The following is a 21,001-nucleotide window of genomic DNA, read 5'->3' on the forward strand; positions in this document are numbered from 1 at the left end:
ACCACAAAGTAGCACACAAATGTCTTATTTATTTTCCTTATTCCCACTAGGATTTTTCAATTATAGCATATGAAAATAAGAGTTTTTCTTGCAGAAATTGGGTTGTTCCCCTTGCACATATGATTTTTCAATTATAACATATGATTTTAACAAAAATTGGGCTATTCCTCCTACTCATCTGTATCTTTCCTAGTTCTTTTTTGCATCCTAGGCTGCTCAAAAAATTCTTTTCCACTCCTTAAATTCATAACATTCATATGCTTCGTATTTGGATACACCACGGTTTGGCTAGGCAACCTTCCTGGTTGGTGTTGATGCCCCATCAAACTTGCTAGTTGACTCATTTGTTGCTCAATGTTTTCAATTGCTTTGTCCATTTTTTGTTGATGAGATTAAGTAGAGTTAGCTAAATAAGCAATTAAATCGTCAAGACACTTACTTGGAGGTTGTTATTGTTAAGGCTGATATAGTGCTTGCGGTCTTGCTTGAAATAAGCCAGGTAGATGATTATATTTGTTGGGAGTAGATTGTTGCCTGTTGTCTTGATTGTTCCACTTCCAAGTGTGGATGATCGCGCCACTCCGCATTATAGGTGTTGGAGTATAGATCATACTTTTGCCCTTGTTGCCCTTGAAATCTTCCTAATGCATTAGCTTGCTCAAAACCACCTTGATCCATCAACGAAGGGCGCATGTCTTATCATTGAACATACACCACACACTTGTTTTGGAGGCACCACAACTTGTTACACAAGATTAATTAGGTTAGCTAATTGTAATTCAATACTAGAATAGAATTAGAACTTGCCTCGCTGACTTTTTTAAGAGAGAGTTTATCTCTCCCTCCAAATTGTCGTGTGTTGCCAGCTATGTTCTTTAGCATTAGTTGGTGTCTTATCCATGAATGCTCTTCCAATTGTTGCATCAAGCATTACACGATCTGCGCCACACAATCTCTCATAAAAGTATTGTATGAGAAGATGCTCTGAAATCTGATGAGTAGGATAAGATGCAACCAAGTAAGTGAAGCATTCATAGTAATCTCCAAAAGGCTCTCTATGTTGTTGCCGGATTGCACATATATCTTTCCTTATGCTTGCAGCTTTTGTGGCCGTAAAATATTGCTCCAAGAATGTTTGCTTCACCTGGTTCTATGTGTTCATTAATTCGGGAGGTAAATTGTAAAGCCACTCTTTAGCCTTAGCTTCCAATGTAAATGGGAATGCCCACAACTTAACTTGCTCCTCATCAACATTTATTGGTCTCATTCCTGAGTATACCACGTGAAACTCTGTGAGATGCTTGTTGGCATCCTCTGTTGAGAAGCCATGGAACTTAGGCATGTAGTGAATCATGCCGGACTTGAATTCAAATACTCCTTGTGCATTTGGATAAGTGATGCACAACAGTTGTAGGTCTATATTTGGAGTTGCCAACTTGTAAGATTTAACTCTATATACTTAAATGAAAGACCTAATCACTATCATGAAAGCATTAGAGTGATACCTGAAAAAGACATGGTTAGTTGCACAAGGAATCTTTCTACTCACTCAAGACCTTTATATTCTTATGGTGATAGAACCCTATGTTCGCAGAATCTGCTCTTGGTGAGCAGGGAACTCTTATACATAAAGAAACAATGGTTACCAACTCCCATCTATCGTGGGTGAGTTGGTTATTATCTCGTTGTATCAAGTTCAGTGGAAAAAGGTTAGGGGAGGGCGGTTGCATGCCAAACACTTTGAATGTGTTTCCATAATTATAAGATGTTATTTTTCCACGTATCAAACTCTTATTGAAGTTGTATTATCCATATGTAATTCAACCTTTATTACAAGTTAAGTCAACATAGGATTGCTACATTCTCCCACATAGACGCTAACTAGTTGTGGTTTCGAAATTTCATTTACTACATAACTTCATTCCTTAGTGATCACTTGAGTTTTACGCAACTAGCATCTTATACACATTGACCAGTAATCATTTAGAGTTTGAATCTCAAGAAATAATACATACAATAATGTAGGATTCACCCTGAAAACCACAATCCATAAATTCATACCGTATATTGCTAATGAAGACATACATTTATACACATTCTAAACATGGTTCTTGATGCATACCCCATTTCATTCCCCTATTTATTCAATTTACCTTTATTGATTAAAAGTGGTTTGCCATCTTCAATCACTGGATTTCTTTTCCATTTTCATGCATAACAAAACTCAATCAAATGTTCTTTGGGACAAAGGTCAAACATTTTATTGCAAGTCATAAATTAAAACCACATACATTCAGTCAATGACAAACTTAGTGCAAGTAAACTGAATAAAAGTAAAACATATATGAGGTTGTTACTGCCAAGTTGTCATGCACTCCTATGCTTGAAACATGTTCTTTAAACACTCTCACAGCCAACGGCTTAGTCAAAGGATCTGCCAACGTCAGCTTTGTATCAATGTGTTCTACAGAGATTTATCCTTTCTTTACATGTTACTTTATTGATAAGTATGTTTTGTTGTCACAATACACAGTTAGTGGTCTTGAAATAGTGTCCACTATTCTCATAAATGATATGAGATTTGTCCGCCATATTCTCTTCTTAGTTGCTTCAAATAGGGCTATGAACTTAGCTTCCATAGTTAAAGTAGCTAATGCCTTTTGTTTGGCACTTCTCCACGAAACAGCTACACCAGCAAGAAAGAATATGTGCCCACTAGTTGATTGTTTATCATCCAAGCAACCCACAAAGTCTGAATCAACATATCCCTTAAGTTCCAAGTCCTGTACTCTTCTGTATGTCAACATGAATGACTTGGTCCCCTGTAAATACATGAACATCTTCCTTGCTGCAATCCATTGTTGTTCTCTTGGATTTGTTTTGTATCTACTCAATACACTTATTGCAAAGGCTAGGTCACGCCTCATGCAAACCTGAGCATACATTATACTTCCAATCAATGATGCACAAGGCTTTGATGTCATACTAAGTTTTTCCAAGTCATTTTTACAACATTGAGACTTGTTCAGTCTATCTCCCTTTCCCATAGGCACTTCACCACTTGAGCAATCTTGCATGTTGAACCGTTGCAGTACCTGCAACGACCCGTCCCAATTTATTGTATATATTTTATCCCCGAGTATGTAAGTGACGATACTGCCCTTGAGGCTTAGTGACGTGGATGTACGTATATAGTTTTAAATTATTTTTTTCTTGTTGACGTAATTAAATCATATGCGGCGTTACGAGAGTGTTGATGTGAATTAGGGCCGAATCGGGTTCGTAATGAAAATGTTACGAAGGAATAGATGAGTTTGGGTTGGTTTTATTCTTAGTTGGACTCATTTTCTTAAGCCCTAAACGTTCTAGCCCAATTAGGGCTTGGTATCCTTTTATTTCTAGCCAACCCATGACCAATCACACATATGCACACATACCAAACCTCCCTTACCCTTTCCTTCTTTCTTGAACTCTCTCTTGTCTTTACAGCCCGAGTACTGCAACTTTTAAACACTATCAAAACCTCATGGATCAAACTTAAGATTTCTACAATCATACTTCTCTCGAGCTCTAGAACCTTGTGGTGCCATTTGTTAAGTGTGTTGGTTTCGAAAACCTGAGATTCAGGAACTTCGGCGAGGAGCTAAAGTAGCTTCGACTTAATCAAGGGTGATTCACTTGGTTTTGAGGCTTAGTAAGGTAATTAGTCAACTTCCTTAGCATGCCAGACTAGTTTTAGAGAACTTTGGACGTTGGAGTAAACTTGATAGTGGGATTGCAGGGTTAGCCTGTTTCCAAGGATTTTTTCAACCATTTCAAATTGGATTTTGGGATTGTGATAGGTAAGATTGTGTTCTCCTTGTTGGGAGCTTCAAATCCATGTAAAGGTTGGGAGCTTCAAGAAAATTTTAAGATTTTCTTTGTCACCAACAAAAGCAAAGCCAAATTTCACAAGTTGAGAAGAAGAAATTAAACTCCTTCTTATAGAAGGTACATAAAGAACATTACATAATTCCAAAATAAAACCACTAGAAAGCCTAAGTTTGAGGTCGCCTACTGCTTCCATTTCAACTTTATTCCCATTGCCCACATAAACTTGAAAATCTTCACTTCTTGTAGTATTTCTTCTTGTAAACCCCTGCAATGAATTGGTAATATGAACCGAACAACCAGTGTCAAACCACCAAGAATTTAGAGGGATTTCAATAAAATTAGTTTCAAAACAAAACTAAAATTTTTACCAAAGTTTTACCTCTCTTATTTTTCCAAATCTTTCTTTTCTCACAGTCCCTCTTCATGTGACCAAGTTTCTTGCAAAGATAGCACTTAATATTGTCCATGTCCTTATGTGTCACAGGTCCCTTTGAGGAGGTGGCATACATGGCAACAGTAGTATAATTAGGGTCAGGCTTAAAGACCTTACTAGGATAATATGCAGCACTTTTTCCCTTGTCAGCATGCACCAAGTTTACGAAGCCATAAATCTTATTCCTCCTGATTCTTGCTTCCTCTTGAGCACAAATGGAGATCAACTCATCGAGTGTCCACTTTTCCTTATGTGTGTTGTAGATGTCTTCAACTGATCAAATTTTGGGGGCAGAAAATTGAGCGCCATCCGAACAGTGAAGGCATCATTAACTGGAACTTCCAGATCTTTCAGCTTTGTAACAGTGTCCTCCAGCTTGAGAATATGCTCCCTCACACTCTTATTCTCATCAAGTTTGATAGTGGTGAGTGTAGTCATCAAATCACCCATTTCTGCCTTCTTGAACTCTCTGAACTTGGCTCTCACTGCATCCAGAAAGTCTTTTGCTTTGTCACTGGCTGTGATTTCAACCCTGACTGTCTCACCCATTGTCTTCATCACCATCAAGGACATTCTGTTGGCTTTCTCCCATTTCTCAAACCTTTGATCAGCAGTTGAGTTTTCATCCAATGGTGTTGGTTCATCATCTCTCAAATCCAAATCGAGATCCATCAGTCCCAGCACGATCTCAATGTCTTGCTTCCATTTCTTGAAATTCCCTCCATTCAAATGTTCAATGGAGGACAGGTTCATAGCCAAGGTATTCACTGAAGAAGACATGTAAACATTAAAATCGTTCAAACGCATGCGTATATCATACCTTTAGGTAAAACTATAAGCATCCATTCATTCTTTATTGTACACCCACCATTACAGGATCTTTTCATGCAATTATATCAAGTCTTTGGACAAGTATATGGCCTAATCAATATGATGTTATACACTGATCAAAACTTCAACAATTAGCGGAAGAGATGAATCTGATGGCTAGCACATGGCATTTCATGCAATGGGGATTCGATCTCATTCAAATGAGCCAAAGGCAACAAATAATATCTAGTGATCGCAATGGATTACTTCACTAAGTGGATTGAGGCGGAGCCACTTTCCCTTATCACCAAAGTGGCCATAAAAGCCTTTGTATGGAAAAGCATCATTTGTAGGTTTAGGGTCTCTTACAATCGAAATGTCACATGTGAAACGCCTTTCTCACTACCTTTCAAAACCAAGGCTATAATCCTCATCCAACGAAAAATGCCAACCATTGAGAGAACTAAGATGGAAAATGCTTATATCATTAAAAGGGAATTGGGTTTTATGGAGGAAATATTTGTGAAAACAAGTTCATTTGAGCAATATCTATGCATGCTATTAACAATTAAAAGGTGGAATCATGCTTGTATGCACTCAAAAACAAAACTTAACCTATGAAATTCAAAGCCAAGTAGTTATAGTGAACCAAGACTCAACTCAAAACAAAGTGAGTTGAGAAATCTTATACTTTTGTTGATTTCTCTTTGCATAAGTAAAGGCTAATCACCCAAGAGAGAGGGCCTTCATTCCTTTCTTCTTAGCTCCATGGATTTCTTGGAGGAGGATGGTAGAATGGATTCTCCAAGTTCCCAAAATAGAGAACCTCTAAGTTTCCACACCAAGGAGAGCATTGATGAAGAAATGAGTGACCTTGGATGAAATAGATGCTAGTAATTTTTCCAAGGTGGCCGGCCTCCTAGAGAGAAAATGAGAGCTTGTGTTCTCATCTTTTTCTCCAAAAGAAACCCTAAGGATGAAATGGCTATAAAGTTGCCTTTATACCACCTCATAATAGAGTGGCAAACTTGCAATTAAGCCAAGTTTACTACCCCTCACTCTTATGGCCGGCCATATTGGGTTCTTTGGGCTTTGAGGCCCTTTGTGTTTCAAGTTGTCATACTACTTGAGTTAATAGGCTTAACATTTAAATCTCATTGGGCCTTGTGGCCCAAAACTAACCCGAGGTCTATAACGAACATATTCGTTTGATTAATTAACATATTAATTAATCCTAGCCATAAATAATTAAACCATTTAACTATCCTTACTCGTCTCCGTTGTTTCTTCAATCTCTACCTTACTTGGTGTACGATCCATTAGGTTCTTTTTAGTGAGGCAGTTAGCGATTAGAACTCTTCAAATCGATTGTGAATTGAAACTTACGTTCAATTCTCCCTTTAGTGATTATACACTTTTAGGGCTTCCACAAACCATGAGTGATACCTAGCAGTATGTCATGGCTACACAAGCTAATCAGAAGAGGTGGAGGACCTATTCAGTTTAGGATTACAATGCAATATGGTCTTTCTCTAATACAATACTATTGACCACATTGTTTGGTTTGATAGTTTATTCATGTGTATTATCCAATGTGATTCTCTTACTTATATGATTACCTTGTATGTGATTTGGACCGACTTCCTAAATCTCATTCATACTCTGGCCAAAGATTCTTAATCATATCATAGAGTATTCTCCCTTAAACGGTTTGAAGGGTAGAGATCCCTTGTTGTGCATTCACTTGCCTCCATGGCTAAGTGGCTTAACCCCAACTATGTCGTGGACACCCTTTGATGGAGTGACTTTGACATAGTCATAGATCAAGGACCTAACCATAAGACAACTATGATGCCTCAGGTTAAATGACTACTTTGCATTATCCTAACCATGAGTTCTCATGTGACATGAATATGAGAACTCCTTGTTGATCGTGTTCAGTGGACTCATTCTCTATTGAGCACCTACATGCTTGTATTGGTGTTAGTCACACCAAGGACTCGAGACCAGTCACTCTCCCTAAGAGAAGACATAGCACGTACTGATCTTAACAGGCTGTCAATGCCCAATTGGCAATCCTATGATCAGGAACGTTTAGGATATGTATACAAAAGATAATGGTCTTATGAATCTAACTTCTTTAGATCACATTCTCCCAATTACATATTCCTTGGACTTATCGTTTAAGCATATAACATTTATATGAGACGGCTTAAAACAATAATCTTTGCCCTTTATATTAAACTAGATTAGTTTTAGGGCACATTTCTAACATTTTCTTGATGAGCGAAGAGAAATGGCTCAGATCCGCCTATCAACATTAAGTACGATCGTACTATAACAAGGGAGTCGAACCCTGAAGGTTCCAAGTCGGAGACCTAGTCCTACGAGAAGTGTTTCAAAACACACAAATCCCAGGCGAAGGAAAGTTAGGTGCGAATTGTGAAGATCCTTACCAAATTGTCGGAGTGAGAGGCAAAGGAACCTATAACCTTGCTACTCTAGACGATTCACCTATACAGAAACGCTGGAATATCTCCAAGCTGAAATGCTACTACTAAGAAGACCCCCTCTTTTGTATGAACTCGCATAGCTACGAGGTGCATTTCGGGCCAGTCTGTAATAATAGCGTGCACTCCGTGCCAGCCCAAGAGCTTGTGTAATTGTGACTTAGCTACGGCAAGTTATCCTGAAAAACTTTGTTTAACATATATGTCAAGTTTTATTAAGAAAATGTGTTTTAATTCAAATACTCCCCTACGGAAAGCGGGTTGGATCCTTGCCAAGGTTCAAAACTTCCTGAGGCGGGCAATCACCAACAGGGAGGATTCGTTCCCAACCTTGGTGAATGCACTCCTTATGGGGCATTTGGTGGACACACCTATATATAGAGGGAACTTCTCCGACGTTAGGCGAATGTGGTTGGACCAACCTAGTCCTCCATGTAGAATTCTATCCCAAACCACCATGCGAAACTCTCAATGGCACTTGCCTACTTGAGCGGCAAGTTCAAAGGGGGTGCAGGCAATGAAGAATCCCCATAACCTTAAAAGTTAGAAAACTTTAGGGTGGACATACCTAATGACCTCACTGAAGTTTAGGTCCATTACGATATTGCTCAGAGTCCAACTAGTGACGGGGCCTCTCGAATTCGAAATCCACCTCAAAAACAAAATATCCACTCCTAGCCGTCGTGCAAACAAAACAAATATTACAAAAGAGGGCAAAAAGTTGCAAGTCGAACCATTTAAGGGTGAGAGTCGTTGTGCAACCTATCGGGTGTAATTAAAACCACTCCCCTTAGTGAGCAAAAACACAAGTCCGAATTATAGCGATCTAACCAATCTACTTAGAGTCAACGCATTTCGCATGAAACACGAGTCCGAATTATGGCAATCCGAACTATCTATCCGGAGTCAACTAAAATTATTCACTCCGAATATATGGGCGCAAAGAGATATAATCGAAATTCTACAAGAAGAAAAATGCAAAATGGACAGCACAAAGTTAAGCAAAGCTATATTACTTCAACAAAAAATCAAAATATTACTAAGAGTCACAGGGAAACCGTAGGCAAAAGCTGAACCCTGACTTACAAAAAAATAGGATGTTTGTAGTTACTGAAAACAAAAAAGTGAACATAAAGACAAATAATAAACCAGCATAGATTCACAGCATGATACTTCAACATTCATGACAGAGAAGCAGCAGAGCGAGCAAACACAATAGAATCATGAGAAGGAGATCCCTGGGGACTCGCGGAAGAGAAACCAGAAACTTCCTTTTATTGGCCTAGTCTTTCCTTCAAGTCATGAATGACATCGCAAGCCTCCTCCTCGCAGACTCTTCTGCTCTCCACCACCGATTGTCTCAGAAACTCTTCCATTCGACTAAATTTGGCAGTCTTGATGATGAGTTCCTCCTCTAACTGCGCAATTCGGGCCACCATAAGTCTCATTGTGGCTTGCCACAGCTGCTCTAGCTGAATCCAAGTCCGCCTGCACTTTGCTCGTAGCCTCCTCAACCTCCTCCCTCTGGAGTCGCAACTGAAGGAAAAATTTTGTCCTAGCTAAGAACATGTAAGAACATTTGAATACATATGCAAACTAATAACACTTTAAAGTAGGCATGCATTCAAAAATAATTCATAAAACCCATGACTTTCAAAGCCTAGTATATGGTGAACCATAAGACTCTTTAACAAAATTAAAGAGAATAAGAATTTAGAGATTCTTTACCCTTGAAGCTCATCCTTGATTGCACAAGGGATTCACCCAAGTGGAGGGCCTTCAAGTCACCTCCTTGCTCCTTGAATCTTCCTTGTGATTTCCTCCCTTTTAGTGCTCCTTTTCTTCTTTGAGGATTTGAGGATTTGTTCTCCAAAACACCAAAAGTTTGGTGTCTCTAAGTCTCCACACCAAAGATTTTGTGTGAAGATGAAATGGATGACTTAGGGAAGAAAGATTGCTAGATGTTCCTCACCTAAGGTAATTTGTTCTCAAAGAAAATGAGAGAGTTTGTTTCACCCAAATTCAATTAGAAACCCTTAGGGTGAAATGGCTATAAAGATGTCTTTATACCACCTCACAATGGAGTGGCAAACTTGCAATTAAGCCAAGTTCACTACCCTTGAAGCTTATGGCCGGCCATATGTTGTTATTGGGCTTAATTGCCCATTTTGTTTTAGTTGTCATACAACTTAAACATAATGGGCCTTGTGGACCAAAACGTTTTTGTGCCCCGAAGCCCAAAACTAACTTAAACGCCCAATACGAACGTTTCGTATAATTAATTAACTATTTAATTAATCTTGACCATTCTTCAATTAAACCATTTAATTGCTTATCCATTTCATATAATTTCTTCACTTATATCTTTACTCGGTGTACGATCCGTTAGGTTCCAATTAGCGAGGTAGTGGGCGATGTTACTCTTAACGATCGATTGTGAATTGAAACCACATTTCAATTCTCCCTTAAATTAGTGTTTGCTAATCTTTAGGGCTTCCACAAACCATGGGTGACGCCTAGCAGCATGTCATGGTTACCCAAGCTAAGTAGAAGTGGTTGGAGAACCTATCCAGTTACAACTACAATGCAATACGGTCCTTCTCTAATACAATACTCTTAATCACATTGTTTAAGTGATAGTTTGTTTCATGTCTACTATCCAATGTGATACTTCTCTATATGATTCAATTGAATAAGATTTGGAACATCTTCCTTAGTCATATTCATATGCTTTGGCCAAAGACTCTCGAATCATATCTTAGAGTATTCTCCTTCCATCATGGAAGGTTAGAGATCCCTTGTTGTGCATTCATATGCCTACATGACTAGATAGCTTGACCCCAACAATGCCGTGGACACTCCAATGGAATGCCGTTGACATAATCAAAGATCAAGGACCTAACCATTAGACATCAATGATGCCTCAGGTCAAAGGACTACTTTGCATATTGCAACTATTGAGTTCTCACATGACATGTATGTTCGAACTCTTGTTTGATCGTTGTTCAGTGTACTCGATTACTCTTTCGAGCACCTATGTGTTTGCCTTAGTGTCCAACACCAAATGACTTGAGACTAGTTCATACTCACGCTTGAGTCGACATAACACATACTAACCTTAGCGGATTGTCAATGCCCAATTGGCAATCCTATGGCTAGGAACGTTTTAGGAATGAACATAAGAGAAAGGTCTCGTTAATTTAACTAACTTAAATCACTTGTCTCTTAGATCAAATACATTCCTTGGATTCCCTTATTGCTTAAACACAAGATACTATAAATAGTGATTAACAATAAGCTTTGCCCTCTATTAAACATATAAAAGTTTAACACAATAAGTATTCCAAAAAGCTATTACATCAAATGAGTGGCTTTGTGGGCATACTTCCAACAGCAACTCGTACAAGGAACCTTCGAATGAAGACCTAACTTGCTAAACTTGAGCACGCTTATTCTTAATGCATCGGTCTCTGCTACTCGTCTCGTGTGCTTCTCCTTAGGTGTTGAGTAGTTGTTAAAGTGCTTTTAGCATTGTTTGGTAGAATGATAGGAGCGCTCACTACGCGGGTGACTTGCTCACCCCCATTTTCTATTGATCTAGGTGTTTCATTGGTTTGTTCTCTTGGTGGTGATGGTGGCCTTGCGATGGAGGCACATCTAGTGGCTGCTGGTTTCAATTCCAATCTTAGGGTTTATTTATTTTTTTTTTTTTTGTTGTTTGACTAGCCACTTTTGGGCCTTTCTATTGTATTTTCTTATTTGCTATTGGGCTGTATTTTGGTTATGGTTTACCTTTTGGGCTCTCTTTTCCTTGTACTACTTTTTTTTACTTAATGAAAGTAATTTAGTTTAACAAAAAAAAAAAAAAAATTCTTTTGTGAAAGGTCAAACCTTTTATTGCATTTATATTCCTTTAGGAAAAAAAAATAAAAGAAAATTGTAGTATTGATTCCTCAACTTTAACCCAATTAAAGCAAGTCTCTTAACTAAAAATTCATAACCAATGATCCTTTAACTCCTCAAAAGGTGTAACTATGAACTTTTTCGTTAACTCCTTCAGAACTTCCGTCAAAACGAGTCATGTTGGAAGAATCATTGATCCAATGGTTTAAAGTTGAGGGATCATTTCTTCAATTGAGTTAAAGTTGAGGGACCACTTCTACAATTTTTTCATTTGGTTTCCAATATTTTCCCCTTGATTCTGACCACGTGACTTATTTTGACGGAAGTTTTAACAAAGTTGACGAAAATGACCATAGTTATACATTTTGATGAGTTAAGTAGTCAATGATCATAAATTTTTAATTGAGAAAACATTGCTCTAATTGAATTAAAGTTCAAAGATTATTGCTATAATTTTTTATAAAAAATAAAAAAGAATATATGTACGATGCAATTTTTGTCATGATAGGCATTTAATTAGTAAAAAGGTGGGCATATTACTTTGTCCCGTCAAACAATCGTGAAGTAAAAGTGACATAAAATTTGTTTATTGAATAATTAATTTAAAGTTGTTGAGACGCAACAAGTTAGCATATGCATGGTTGCTCAAAAAGCCTGCATATATGATATATCTACAAAAAGACGAACAGGGAAAAAGGGCATGTTCCACTTTATCATATGCTTGTCCTTTACCTAAGGCTACAATAGTAACATTCCATCTATATTATAAACTAACCAAGTTTAATTAATATATTCACATATGTTGTACTAGTTTATCCTAAAATAATTAATATTTTAAGGGATCTAAGAATAAGTAGATATATTCACTTGCTTGTCCTTTACAGAGCTCCTTATCTTTTTAATTCTCTTTTGTAGAATAATTAGGAGGACAAAAGAAAACACGAGATGTCAGCATCTTCTTTGTAAAGGTATGTGCGCGATCAGAAAGTTGATTCATTCAATGTTTCTTCCAAGACAATCTTTTTCTTTTTTAGGGGTTTAGGTAAACCATGGACCTATACGCACTACAATAAAAAATATATATTACACTTTTGTTTTTCTTGAAGTTTTAGAGAGCGTGACACATATAATGCTAGGTAGAATAAAATTTGAGATTATATTTATATGTCATATGATGTGTTAATAATAAAAAATAAACATGTTAATAAATATTTTATAAATTTGATCTACAAATTTAGTTTGCGTATCTTACCTAGAAACAAAATGCATGGGTAGAGCTTTTGTTGTAGATTTTTATCTCCTACTTTCTCGGAGATGACAAAAGCAGAAGGATAACTAAATTAGGTTAAAAGCAAAGCTTAACTAACCCCATTTAAAGTATATTCCATCCCTATTTGTATTGTACTTTTGTCTTATGTTAATCTCAAGAAAATTATCCCAAGAATTAATACTTAATGTATATAGAAGACTAGGCCACGCTCTTTGTAGTACTTTTCATTCATTAAATTACCAAATATCATGCGTGTTTACATGCTTACCATGAACCGTGGCTTATGAAAAAAGGAACTTTCGGCTACTGGAATTGCTATGTTTTTTTTTTTTTAAATAAATTATGATGTACTTTAAGAATAATCAGTTGTAAAGTAAAGTAAACGAGTACTTATTTAAATGTATTTTAAAAGTGTTGTGAGTATAAAAAGCAGTGTAAAAGCGTTTGATAAATTTTAATGTAAACTGATATAATTATATACAATGACAAATGCACATAGTAATAGGAGTGGTGGCAACGAGAGCAGTGGCGAGGACAATGGTGAATGGTGATGGTGGTGATGGTGGCAGCAATGGTGGACTTATAATGGTGGTGCTAATAGAGGGATGTGGTGGTTGGGGTGCAGAGTTAACAATGGTGGTAGGGCAGCGGTTGCGTTGGCAGTGGTGGTGGATATGGTTGCAGTGGTGGTGGTGGATGTGGTTGCAGTGGTGGCAATTTCAGTTTGGTGGTGGTGGTGACGGTGGTGGTAATGATGGTGGCAACAATCGTGGTAGTGGTGATTATGGTTGTGGTGGCAGCGGTGGCGATTGCAGTTATGGTGGTGGTGATGGCAGTGATGGTGGTGACAATAGTGGTAGTAGCGGTTGTGTATGTGAATGTGGTGACAGTGGTGAAAGTTGTGGTTATGGTGATGGTGGTGGTGGTGGTGGTAACAGTGTTGGTGATAGGTGATAGTAGTCACTTCAATCTCTATGGGATAAAATGTGTGTGGAAGGCTAAATAATGCCATTGAAAAAAAATTAATGAACGTATTATAACAATTCAAAATATTCATTAAAGGTTTAACTCTATTTTTTTTTTAGTAGTTTTTAAAAGCAACCTACATGTTGCTTTTAAAAAATGCTATCAAATGACTATTGTGACAGCCCGTCCCAAATTATTCGTATCGTAGGTGTGAAATGACGATTTTCGCCCCTAGTGGTTATGTTTCATTTTGGGGTGTTTGTTTTGTGGGCTTGTTGGCTGCATCTGGACCACACACACACTCTCATCCCTATCCCTTTCCCGTATACTTTCCTTGTCTCGTGTCTCTCTCTCCTTTTTCTTCTTCTTCGTACGGACAAGTACCAAGACCCGTGAAAACGTTGTAGATCGAGGTGGAAAACTATATCTTTGTGTTCGTGACGATCATACAAGCTCAACAATACCCATTTCAGGTAGGAAATCCTTCGTTTTCACGTTGACCCATGGAACCCCAATTATGGCTACTATTTATGCACACGTGAGATGTTGTTTTTCAGGGAATTTGAAGCTTGTAGGAAGCTTAGTGAGGTCTTTAGGAAGCTTAGGGTGGTTCGTTGGAAGGATTTGGACGTCGGCATCATGAGTTGCAGGTTTGGCCGGATTTTGTGAAGTTTCTCCAGCTTGATTTCGTGAATTTCAGGGCTTGAAAATGGTAAGACTTTGTTCTACTTGTTGTAAGCTTCATTTTGGTACCAATTTCATGGAATTTGGTTGACAAATGAGTGAGAAACGAAGGTTTGAAAATTTTCCGGTTTTCCAACGACGGCAACGGCACCGAAGGTGTACTGGAGAAGAAGACGGAATATTTCGTCAGTTTGGACGGAATATTCCTGACGACGTTAACTGACGCAGTCAGTGTGCTAGGCACGTGGCCGGCGCGTGGCGGCGCGTGGAAGGTCAGAAAATTATTTTAAAAATATGGTGATGTTAGTGAGGTTGAGTAGATCACGTTGGTGTATTCACACACCCCATTTGAGAATTGTATGAGAAGTTATTACCTAGTTTTGGTTATGTGCTTTAAATTGACGTTTTTATAGTTGTTTCGCATATAGGTGAGACCTATCCCAAGGACGAGCGCAGTCACTCGAGACAAGCGGGTTACGACCCTTCCACATACCAGTGAGTGGGCTTTTGGTTTTCGTATATACCTATATACTGTGGTTTTTCCCAGAAAATGAAATGGAATGTTTATATGTTTTAAATGCCATGCATTACGTTTGCCTATTGATTTATGCATTCGTAGTTATATATATGTATGTTTGGTGCTGCGGACGCATAGGTAAGTGTCAAGTAAGTTATGGTTTATGATGATGATTTGTAGTTATGTGAGATACGTAGAGAGCTCATAACCTGCATCCTCGGTGTTAGTGCTCTCGCTCAGAGTAGGGTATAGTCCTTCACATGATGTTCACCTCCTACACCACACACTCATCTTGGATCCAAGTTAGGTGCACAGTCCTGTCGTACAGACCATTATAGGTGGTTCCGACTCGTAGGTGACTTGCAATTATTCGCCCAGTCTTTACGTGATCGTAGCACTTAAGCGTATTTATTTACACCCAATCCTGTCGTACAGACCAGACCATTATAGGTGGTTCCGACTCGTGTGCAGGTATAGTTAGTGAGTTGGAGATTTGAGCTTTAGATTCAGCCGTACAGGTCATGTTAGGTGACTCTGGCTGACATGTTATTTGCATTGTTTGACATTACCTAGGTTACTTACATTTTATGTGGAGGCATTTGACATGGCATATTTCTAAGCATGTTTTCTATATATGTGTATATTCTATTTTTTGGGAAACTATACAGGTTTTACGGCGAAGGGTTAGAACTTTTGATAATGAAATGATTTTGAAAAGCTTTGTTTTTGCCCACTCACACTTTCTATTTTGCGCCCTTCCAGGTTCTAGTTTGGATTGCTCTTTTGGTGGCTCATGAGGAATCCACGGCATATTTGACAGATTATCACCAGTGCAAGACCCCCTCTGGGTGTGTTTAGTTAGTATTTGTTCCTTTGGATTGCACTAGGTTTTCTATGCTCTGAATATTATTTTTCACACTTACGTTTGCACATGTATGTTAACTACTCTGTGTGTAGTTTGATTTTTATTTGTTCGTACTTTTATTATTATTCTTAGCTTCCGCACTGTGCGCATGGTTACGTCATCCTCACGTGATGGCCAGCACACCTTGATTTCAGTCGGGGTGTGTCAGCTATTGCTTTTAAAATATGTAGGATATTTTACTTCTACTAAATATTTTATATTACTAAAATTTAAAGTTACGCAATATTTTGTGATTACAAAAAAAAAAAAAAAATCAAACAAACAAACAAGACTTTAATGATACCTCTTTGTTTGGCTTTTGAAAAAAAGAACTTTTAAGGTGTAAAGCAAAAGCATGGGAATTTCGTGGGAAAGAATAAAGTTAAGCACCGGCCTATTGAAAGGTTGGGTGTTATGGAAATTTGGGTTGTTGAGGGTCCAATCGATTCATTTGATCTTTTAAGAAAATGAAAAACAAGAGAAAAATTGCGGACTCACGTGATAATCATCAGTTCATTTTAGTATTAGATTTTTAATTTTTGAGCTTAAAAATATAATCAAAATATATGGAAGAAACGAGAGATGAATCATAATAATGATCAGTTTGTCTCTATTTCTCTTAATTCCTCAGACTTTCTTTTATCTTCAACACAAAAACAACAAAAATAGAAAGAAGCTATTATCCTGTATAATTTACAAAGAGAATTTAAGATCTTAAAATCGTTATGTATCTTGACCTAGAAAAAAGGGTACTAGTCGAATCACTAATCCAAAGATTCAAAACTAATCTCAAAGAGTCGGAGTGATGTGGACAAGTTCCATATCCATTCCTGGATGCCTCTACAGTCTGGCAATGACCCGCCGACAGGGTATTGGCCTCGCCCCTTCTAGAAAAGGGAAAGAGATGATCTTCTGATCTTTCTCTTCAAAATTCATGAAGCAAGTGATCCGAATTTTTAAAATTTGATCTAACGATAAAAAATTATTATAGTTTTTAAAAGTTTTTACTAATTTCTCTTTTTAATCGTTTGATCAAATTTTAAAGATCCAGATTGCTTAATTCCTGACTTTTGAAGGGAAAAGTGAGGAGATGATCTCTTTGCCCTAGAAAAGTACCTGCTGAGTCGCTGCTGACCGTTTCTGATTCATTCATTTTTGACCTACTTTACTTAATAGCTACCCATTTCTAACATGCGTGCATGCATGCATGCATTTGAGATGGAGTATTAGGACAAGTTGCAATATTTGACATTGTGTAGGGTCAGCGGAAAAAAAATATCTCAAATGCACACACAATCGCTCTCAGCCGAAGGTCCAACGAGAAAACGCGTTGTGCACAATCAAGTAGCCTACCTAGAGAATGAAATGTATTAATGCGTTCCCAAATTCCAAACTCCGAAAAGCTAAAGAAAAGACTTGGTAAAAAGGCTCTTCGACGGTTGATTTAGTAAACAATTTATAAGACCTTTTGTTTTCTTTGGTCAAGGATTCTCAAGACATTTACATGTGATATGGTCTAAAGGTATATGCTGATTCTTTACCTTTACAGTAACTGGAAGGGAAAAAAAATGAAACCCATGAAACAGTTGGGATGAAGTTTGGGTAAACAAATTAAAATATAAAGGAGTGAGCTTATTTAAGTGTTTAGGCTTGTCTTTATAGGCTACACTCAATGACGGAGCTAGAAATTTTGTACTGGGTAGGCTAACTTAAAAATTTAAATCTTTATAAATAAAGAAATTTGATACCGTATTTTTCATAGTATCAGCTAACTTAAAAAAAATTCACAAGATGAGCCAAAAAATTTTGTAATTAAACAAATCCAAACTTGTACATGTACAAGAAGCAATGAGAAAAATGATTTAAGAAAAAAAATGGTTTGTAAACTGTATTATATAATTTTATATAGTTAAACCTAGAGAATTCGAATTAGTGACTAAATATATGGTGTGCTACATTCGAAAATCAATCAAAATTACATGTAAAATTTTATTTTTCTCCGGAAGCTACCTAGGCTATAGCCCATGACAGCCCTTAACCTGGCTCCGCCAGTGGCTACGCTTGTGCTAAATATCAATATAAAATAGGTACTACACAATATATTGTGTAATTTTCATTATACTAGCAATTGTACACATGCTATACATGTGCTTATTAAATTTTAAAAATAAAATTTGCAAAAAGAGAAAACATAAAATGGAAAACTAATGAAAATGGCTTCAAAACTTTGAATTTTAACCAAAAGTCATCTAATAATTTTATTTAATGATAAGGACAAGAGGAAAAAAAAAAAATTCTTATCAAACGCGCGTGTAGTCTCCTTTGCCGCTGCATCTTTCAGTTGCTTCTTTTTCCAATACGCATCAACTGGGGTCCAAAAATTACCTTGCTAGAAGCAACTCTAATCATGGCTGCTCCAATATCTATTTTACAACCTCTATATATTTGTACTATATATATACATACACACCTTACTACATATTATATATTATGGACATATGAAGCACTGAAGAGTACCTTGTGCAACTTTATTTACCAAGCCACTACCTTTTATACCTACAATTTTGAATCACATGATGCACCCTTGAGACAAATGTGATGTTCCCAACAATTTCCATCCACAAAATCGCTGGTGCCGTTAAATGCTTCAAAAATTGTATGGTAACTAAAATTTAGGGTTTTTAAGTTTCATAAATAATGTAGTACCGTTAAGTTTCATAAATAATGTAGGACTGTTAAGTTTTATAAACAATATAGTACCGTTAAGTTTCATAAACAATGTAGTACCATTAAGCTTCATAAACAATGTAGTACCGTTAAGTTTCATAAACAGTGTCGTAAGTTTCATAAACAGTGTATTAAGTTTCATAAATAGTGTAGTACCGCTAAATTTGATAAACAGTGTAGAAAGTTTCATAACAATTTGTGTGAGGACGTGCTTGTCTGCGGGTTAGTTATTTTTTTAAAAAAAATTGATATTAAAATTATGTCTTTTTCATTAAAATTTAAGGTCTTTTGTCATTTTTACTAAAATTTAAGAGTTTTTCATTAAAATTTTAGTCTTTTTCATTAAATAAAGTTATAGCATAGGTTTTTTTACCAAAATAAACTTAGCGCAAGCCCTTTTCATGAATGTTCCCAACATAAAATGGTCGCTAAAGCTTTTTTGTCACAACTTTCAAATAATTTTTCGTCGTTGAAGAAGTTGTTCCTATCTTTAGTGATTGTTTCTGTGTAATTACTGCACTATTAAAAGTTTATTTATTTGGGAGAAAAATGTTGAAGAGAAAATGGAGGCAATTAACTTGGATGTGAGGCTTTAAAAAAATAGTAAAATTATTTTGTGTTTAATTACTAAATTGCCTATAACTTTTATTTTGGTTATTTTTCTTAAGATTTGTTGACAAGGTTAATTTGACCTTTTCACTTTTTTTTATTGACATAAATTTTGTTAATAGGTAGTTTATTATGTTACATAATTTGGCCTTTTCACTTTTTTTTTTACTAACACACCCCGACCGAGATCAGGGCGTGCTGGCCATCACGCGGAGGTGACGTAACCATGTGCACAGTGCGGAAGCTAATAAAACAATAATAGAAGAATTACGAATAAATAAAAACTAGCATACAATAGGTAATGAAAACAAGTGCTAGCGTAAGTGAGACACGAGTTCAAAGCAATAAGCCTACAACAGTCCAAACGAAAATGACGCGACAACAGTACACCCGAAGGTGGCCCTACGCTGGTGATCGTCTGTCAGAAATGCCGGGAAAGCCCTCTGGGAAACCACTAAACCTGCTAGATAGCTAGAACCTGGAGGGGCGCAAAACAAAAGCGTGAGTGGGCAAAAACAAAGCTTTTCTAAAACCATTTTAACAAACAAGTTCTAACCCCTCGCCGTAAAACTTGTATACTTCCCAGAAAATAACATATGTACATATATATATATATAATTAAATATGTCAATCATGCATCAGGATATGCCATGCCAAATCTCAAAATGAAATGCAAGTGCTCAGGTGAAAATCATATCCATAACATATAGTCTGGCAGCCGGAGTCACCTAACGTGACCTGTACGGCTGCATCTAGAGCTCAAATCTCAATCTCAATAACTAAACTTGCCCACGAGTCGGAACCACCTAAAGTGGTCTATACGACAGGCCTGAGTGTAATACATATAAACGCTCTAGTGCTACGATCACGTGAAGGCTGTGCGAATAATCGCGGGTCACTTACGAGTCAAAACCACCTAAAGTGGTCTGTACGACAGGACTGTGCACCTAACTTGGATCCAAGCTGAGCGTGTGGTGCAGGAGGTGAACAACACGTGAAGGACTGTGCCCTACTCTGGGCGGGAGCACTAACACCGGGGGTGCAGGTTATGAGCTCTCTAAGCATCTCGAATCACTACTGAATGTAAACATAAATAACACTTACCTGGCACTTACCTGTGCGTCCGCAGCACCCAATATGCATATATATATATATATATATACCACTAATAATGCAACTAACGATGCATAAATAATGATAATCTAATGCATGGCATATGACAAATGACAATTCAAATCAATTTCTGGGAAAATATAAGTATATAGGTATATACGGAAAACCAAAAGCCCACTCACTGGTAAGTGGAAGGGTCGTAACCCCCTTGCCTCGAGTGACCACGCTCGTCCTCGGGATACGTCTCACCTATATGCGAATAACTATAAAAACGTTAATTTTAAAGCACATAACCAAACTTTAGAAATAACATCTCATACAATGCTCAAATGGGGTGTATGAATACACCAACGTGATCTACTCAACCTCAGGAACATCCCCATATTTTTAAAATAATTTTTCACCACCGCACGCGCCCACCAAGGCACGGCCACACGCGCCGGCCACGCGCAGGCACGTGCCTGGCACGTTGACGGCGTCAACTGACGCCGTTAGGAATATTCCGTCAGATTTAACAAATTCTGTCAACGGCGTCAGGAATATTCCGTCAGACTTGACGGAATATTCCGTCGTCTTCTCCGGCAAGCCTCCGGCGCTGTCGTCAGCGCCGGAAAATCACGAAAACTTTAAAACGTCCTATCTTCTTCGTTTTTCATCCAAATTTCACAAAATTGGTACCAAA

At 37.4% G+C, this 21,001-nt stretch overlaps 2 protein-coding genes across 2 annotated transcripts; one reads left to right on the forward strand and one right to left on the reverse strand.

The window, feature by feature from the left end:
* Positions 1 to 4,528: 4,528 nt before the first annotated feature.
* On the reverse strand, positions 4,529 to 5,113 carry LOC125474084. The gene has a single exon (XM_048577514.1). It carries the CDS (start codon positions 5,111 to 5,113, stop codon positions 4,529 to 4,531), a length of 585 nt encoding a protein of 194 aa, XP_048433471.1.
* An 8,223-nt stretch (positions 5,114 to 13,336) lies between these two features.
* LOC103957977 (loricrin-like) lies at positions 13,337 to 13,753 on the forward strand. Its single transcript, XM_009370198.2, has one exon. The coding sequence runs from the start codon at positions 13,337 to 13,339 to the stop codon at positions 13,751 to 13,753; it is 417 nt and encodes a 138-aa protein (XP_009368473.2).
* The last annotated feature ends 7,248 nt before the right edge of the window (positions 13,754 to 21,001 follow it).

Source organism: the organism of the source record quoted next, unplaced genomic scaffold (assembly GCF_019419815.1).
Source record: "Pyrus x bretschneideri cultivar Hongxiangsu unplaced genomic scaffold, Pyrus_bretschneideri_v1 Contig119, whole genome shotgun sequence".
Lineage (NCBI taxonomy): Eukaryota > Viridiplantae > Streptophyta > Magnoliopsida > Rosales > Rosaceae > Pyrus > Pyrus x bretschneideri.